This window comes from Ranitomeya variabilis, chromosome 1 (genome assembly GCF_051348905.1).
Source record: "Ranitomeya variabilis isolate aRanVar5 chromosome 1, aRanVar5.hap1, whole genome shotgun sequence".
NCBI classification, from domain to species: domain Eukaryota; kingdom Metazoa; phylum Chordata; class Amphibia; order Anura; family Dendrobatidae; genus Ranitomeya; species Ranitomeya variabilis.
The window spans coordinates 1,158,506,041-1,158,512,040 of record NC_135232.1 but is presented as its reverse complement, the minus strand read 5'-3'; the positions used below and the strand labels follow the sequence as shown (position 1 = coordinate 1,158,512,040).

Below are 6,000 nucleotides of genomic sequence, written 5' to 3'. Positions count from 1 at the left end.
AAATCGTATACAAGATTTCTCTCGCGTATCACCCCTACTCTGGAACCCTCTACCACAACACATCAGACTCTCGCCCACCATCGAAACCTTCAAAAAGAACCTGAAGACCCACCTCTTCCGACAAGCCTACAACCTGCAGTAACCACCGATCAACCAAACTGCTGCATGACCAGCTCTATCCTCACCTACTGTATCCTCACCCATCCCTTGTAGATTGTGAGCCTTCGCGGGCAGGGTCCTCTCTCCTCCTGTACCAGTTATGACTTGTATTGTTCAAGATTATTGTACTTGTTTTTATTATGTATACCCCTCCTCACATGTAAAGCGCCATGGAATAAATGGCGCTATAATAATAAATAATAATAATAATAATAATAATAATACAGCCACGCATGTACAGCTGTTTTTTATAGGCTGGTGTCATACTGAATGCCTCCATTAGATGTCGCTGTTGTCTTGGTGAATGGTGCCGGATGGCGATAATTTGAGTCTCATCACTCGCTTCTGTAGTTCCAAGATATGTTGCTAGAGGGCGCACGGATGTTACCAGTGCGGTAAGATGCGGTGAGTTCCCGGCAGGTGTCGCTGTCCTCTGTCTGGTTATAGTGCTGCTGATGCTTCTTCTCTCCGGCAGATGGCGACCTCCTCCCTCCTCTCCTCCCGCTCAGGCCCTCGGGCCGCGTCCATAGTAACGGGCGGCTGTGAGCGGCGGGAGAGCAGAGCGCAGTGCGCAGGCGCTGGAGGGGACGGGAGCGGAGCGGACATGGAGAGCAAAGAAGCGGCGGCTGCGGCGGTGAGTGGCGACGGTGTACGTGTATAATGTCCGTGTACGTCATCACCGGTGTGTTATAGCGCCCCCTACAGTCTGTGTGTCATGTCTGCACTGAGGTCATGTACAGTGTGCAGAGGGCGGGGTAATGAGTGCGGACACAGTGTACCGGAGCCGCAGCGGCACGTAGTGAGCACGGTGTGTACAGTGGAGTGCGGCTGTCACCAGCTGAGTGTATGGCTGTATCCCTGTGTGCAGACCCTATGCACATCGCCCCCAACTGTCGCCCCGGCGCACGTCTCCCCCTCCCCGACAGCCCCGGTGCCGTCTCTCACCTCCCCCCCGCCCCGACGCAAGTCTCTCACCGGCCCGACAGCCCCGGTGCGCGTCTCTCACTTCCCCCCCGCCCCGACGCAAGTCTCTCACCGGCCCGACAGCCCCGGTGCGCGTCTCTCACTTCCCCCCCGCCCCGACGCAAGTCTTTCACCGGCCCGACAGCCCCGGCGCGCGTCTCCCACCTCCCCGACAGCCCCGGTGCACGTCTCTCACCTCCCCCCCGCCCCGGCGCATGTCTCTCACCTCCCTGACAGCCCCGACGCGCACCTCTCCGACAGCCCCGGCGCACGTCTCTCCCCCACCCCGACAGCCCCGGCGCGCATCTCCCCCTCCCCGACAGCCCCGGTGCGCGTCTCCCCCTCCCCGACAGCCCCGGCGCGCGTCTCCCCCTCCCCGACAGCCCCGGTGCGCGTCTCTCACCTCCCCCCCGCCCCGGCGCATGTCTCTCACCTCCCTGACAGCCCCGACGCGCACCTCTCCGACAGCCCCGGCGCACGTCTCTCCCCCACCCCGACAGCCCCGGCGCGCATCTCCCCCTCCCCGACAGCCCCGGCGCGCGTCTCCCCCTCCCCGACAGCCCCGGCGCGCGTCTCCCCCTCCCCGACAGCCCCGGTGCGCGTCTCTCACCTCCCCCCCGCCCCGACGCAAGTCTCTCACCGGCCCGACAGCCCCGGTGCGCATCTCTCACTTCCCCCCGCCCCGACGCATGTCTCTCACCGGCCCGACAGCCCCGGCGCGCGTCTCCCCCCTCCCCAACAGCCCCGGTGCGCGTCTCTCACCTCCCCCCCGCCCCGACGCAAGTCTCTCACCGGCCCGACAGCCCCGGTGCGCGTCTCTCACCTCCCCCCCGCCCCGACGCATGTCTCTCACCGGCCCGACAGCCCCGGTGCGCATCTCTCACTTCCCCCCGCCCCGGCGCACGTCTCTCACCTTCCCCCCGCCTCGGCGCACGTCTCCCCCTCCCCGACAGCCCCGGTGCGCGTCTCTCACCTCCCCCCCGCCCCGACGCAAGTCTCTCACCGGCCCGACAGCCCCGGTGCGCATCTCTCACTTCCCCCCGCCCCGACGCATGTCTCTCACCGGCCCGACAGCCCCGGCGCGCGTCTCCCCCCTCCCCAACAGCCCCGGTGCACGTCTCTCACCTTCCCCCCGCCTCGGCGCGCGTCTCCCCCTCCCCGACAGCCCCGGTGCGCGTCTCTCACCCCTCCCCCGCCCCGACGCAAGTCTCTCACCGGCCCGACAGCCCCGGCGCGCATCTCTCACCTCCCCCCGCCCCGGCGCGCATCTCTCACCTCAACTCCCCCGCCCCGGTGCGCATCTCTCACCTCCCCGACAGCCCCCGGCGCACGTCTCTCCCCTCCCCCAACAGCCCCGGCGCGCGTCTCCCCTTCCCCGACAACTTGCAGAGATTCCCTAATGATGAGCCCTGTGCCTGCGGGAGCTCCCAGTGGGGGGCGCCATCTGTATGGCCTGGACCTCAGCAGCGCGTGCGGCCAGGCACACTAGTGACACGTGAGGGGCGAGGATTGATCGGTGTCCTTGTACCAGGCAGCAGAGAAGCACCATAGTGTGGGGTGGTCACCCCTGATCCGAGAGGCAGGCCGGACCGCAACCAGAGGCGGATTATCAGAGTCTACAGCAATTACCTGCAACATTTCGGGTCGAGAATCCCTTCATCAGGCGGCGTCAGGAGGGTCCTGGCAATCAGAGGCTGAGGCGGATCTGAGGCCACGATAACACTGGAGGACGGATGTACTCCGGGCTGGAGTAAAAGGGGCGTGGTCTCATTATTATATCAGTGATGTCATCAACGGGGGTCGGGGCCGATATCCTCACACATATACACGCTAATTTTCAGCTGAAGTGTAGTACAGGGTCTATTTAGTTTTTGCTGCGGCCTCCGTCCTCTCCGCTGCGGCCTCCGTCCTCTCCGTTCCCCTCCGCTGCGGCCTCCGTCCTTTGTTACCTTTGTTATCTTTCTTACCCTCCGGTGCGGCCTCCGTCCTCTCCGTTTTCCTCCGTCGCGGCCTCCGTCCTCTCCGTTCCCCTCCGCCGCGGCCTCCGTCCTCTCCGTTCCCCTCCGCCGCGGCCTCCGTCCTCTCCGTTCCCCTCCGCCGCGGCCTCCGTCCTCTCCGTTCCCCTCCGCCGCGGCCTCCGTCCTCTCCGTTCCCCTCCGCCGCGGCCTCCGTCCTCTCCGTTCCCCTCCGCCGCGGCCTCCGTCCTCTCCGTTCCCCTCCGCCGCGGCCTCCGTCCTCTCCGTTCCCCTCCGCCGCGGCCTCCGTCCTCTCCGTTCCCCTCCGCCGCGGCCTCCGTCCTCTCCGTTCCCCTCCGCCGCGGCCTCCGTCCTCTCCGTTCCCCTCCGCCGCGGCCTCCGTCCTCTCCGTTCCCCTCCGCCGCGGCCTCCGTCCTCTCCGTTCCCCTCCGCCGCGGCCTCCGTCCTCTCCGTTCCCCTCCGCCGCGGCCTCCGTCCTCTCCGTTCCCCTCCGCCGCGGCCTCCGTCCTCTCCGTTCCCCTCCGCCGCGGCCTCCGTCCTCTCCGTTCCCCTCCGGTGCCCCCTTCGTCCTCTCCGTTCCCCTCCGCCGCGGCCTCCGTCCTCTCCGTTCCCCTCCGCTGCGGCCTCCGTCCTTTGTTACCTTTGTTATCTTTGTTACCCTCCGCCGCGGCCTCCGTCCTCTCCGTTTCCCTCCGCCGCGGCCTCCGTCCTCTCCGTTTCCCTCCGCCGCGGCCTCCGTCCTCTCCGTTTCCCTCCGCCGCGGCCTCCGTCCTCTCCGTTCCCCTCCGCCGCGGCCTCCGTCCTCTCCGTTCCCCTCCGCCGCGGCCTCCGTCCTCTCCGTTCCCCTCCGCCGCGGCCTCCGTCCTCTCCGTTCCCCTCCGCCGCGGCCTCCGTCCTCTCCGTTCCCCTCCGCCGCGGCCTCCGTCCTCTCCGTTCCCCTCCGCCGCGGCCTCCGTCCTCTCCGTTCCCCTCCGCCGCGGCCTCCGTCCTCTCCGTTCCCCTCCGCCGCGGCCTCCGTCCTCTCCGTTCCCCTCCGCCGCGGCCTCCGTCCTCTCCGTTCCCCTCCGCCGCGGCCTCCGTCCTCTCCGTTCCCCTCCGCCGCGGCCTCCGTCCTCTCCGTTCCCCTCCGCCGCGGCCTCCGTCCTCTCCGTTCCCCTCCGCCGCGGCCTCCGTCCTCTCCGTTCCCCTCCGCCGCGGCCTCCGTCCTCTCCGTTCCCCTCCGCCGCGGCCTCCGTCCTCTGACCCCTCCGCCGCGGCCTCCGTCCTCTCCGGATCCTGTCCCCGTTTCACCCCCCGTGTTTCTGGCCCTCCTCTTTCCATGCGTTCATTGTTTTGAGCGTCGGTTGTCAGATGTCGTGGCGCTCGCCGGTAACGAGTTTCTATAATTAGCGGCTCTGACACCTGCGGCTCCGCATCGATGGAAACAAAACAAGCGAATGTTTGCTAATGAATTAGTTTCTTATTAATCCTCACTATAGAGCCGCCTGATCTGAGCGGACGTGGCGGCTCCTCTCCTCCTCGGTGTCACGTGTTGTGCGCTAATTATCAGCAGGTTGCGTCATCGCTCTGTGTGCGGCAGGGGAACATCCGGCCTAAAGCACGGCCACATGTGCAACTGGTCATAGGGGAGAACATGACCCCTGGCAACCAATCACAGCACAACTGTCAAGTCAGACCATGAACGCTGGCGTCTGATTGGCTCATGTGGGCAGCTGATCTATTCCTCGGGCCTTCTCTCACAGCTGAGGCCTATTGAGTATTTGTTGTTTGACCAATCAGAGAGCAGCTTTTCATTTTTGATTTGCACTGAAAAATAAAACTAATGAAAGCTGATATCTGATTGGTTGCTGCGGATGACAGAGGCCAGTTAGGTGGTTTTCATCTGGGGACAGGTGACGTGAAGACCCTCAGCATGGATCTGTGCAATGGGGACAATAGATCTGGTGTTCGGTCTCATAGATGGAATCACCTCACATTGCAGATATTCCAGAGACGTCCTGCGGTCAGTGATCGGTGATAATGAGAACAGCGACGGATATATTACATGTGGCGCCCTCTGTATGCTGACTGATCCCCCAGTAATCTGTGCCGCACCCCTTATACTTCATGCTGTATGCTGGCTGATCCCCCAGCAATCTGTGCTGCACCCTCTATACTTCATGCTGTATGCTGACTGATCCCCCAGTAATCTGTGCCGCACCCCCTATACTTCATGTTGTATGCTGACTGATCCCCCAGTAATCTGTGCCGCACCCCTTATACTTCATGCTGTATGCTGGCTGATCCCCCAGCAATCTGTGCTGCACCCTCTATACTTCATGCTGTATGCTGACTGATCCCCCAGTAATCTGTGCCGCACCCCCTATACTTCATGTTGTATGCTGACTGATCCCCCAGTAATCTGTGCCGCACCCCCTATACTTCATGCTGTATGCTGACTGATCCCCCAGCAATCTGTGCTGCACCCTCTATACTTCATGCTGTATGCTGACTGATCCCCCAGCAATCTGTGCTGCACCCTCTATACTTCATGTTGTATGCTGACTGATCCCCCAGTAATCTGTGTCGCACCCCCTATACTTCATGCTGTATGCTGACTGATCCCCCAGCAATCTGTGCTGCACCCTCTATACTTCATGCTGTATGCTGACTGATCCCCCCGCAGTCTGTGCCGGACCCTCTATACTTCATGTTGTATGCTGACTGATCCCCCCCGCAGTCTGTGCCGGACCCTCTATACTTCATGTTGTATGCTGACTGATCCCCCCGCAGTCTGTGCCGCTCCCTCTATACTTCATGTTGTATGCTGACTGATCCCCCCGCAGTCTGTACCGGACCCTCTATACTTCATGCTGTATGCTGACTGATCCCCCTGCAGTCTGTGCCGGACCCTCTATACTTC

General features: G+C 63.4%; 1 protein-coding gene across 2 annotated transcripts in view; it reads left to right on the top strand.

Moving 5' to 3' along the window:
* Positions 1 to 452: 452 nt before the first annotated feature.
* The window catches only part of ALMS1 (ALMS1 centrosome and basal body associated protein), a 39,070-nt gene continuing 33,522 nt past the window's right edge, over positions 453 to 6,000 (top strand). For both annotated transcript variants that reach the window (XM_077280381.1, XM_077280380.1), the window contains exon 1: positions 453 to 793. In XM_077280381.1, the coding sequence (XP_077136496.1) occupies positions 635 to 793 (159 nt within the window). In that variant the 5' untranslated portion in view covers positions 453 to 634. The remainder of the gene's footprint in view (positions 794 to 6,000) is intronic.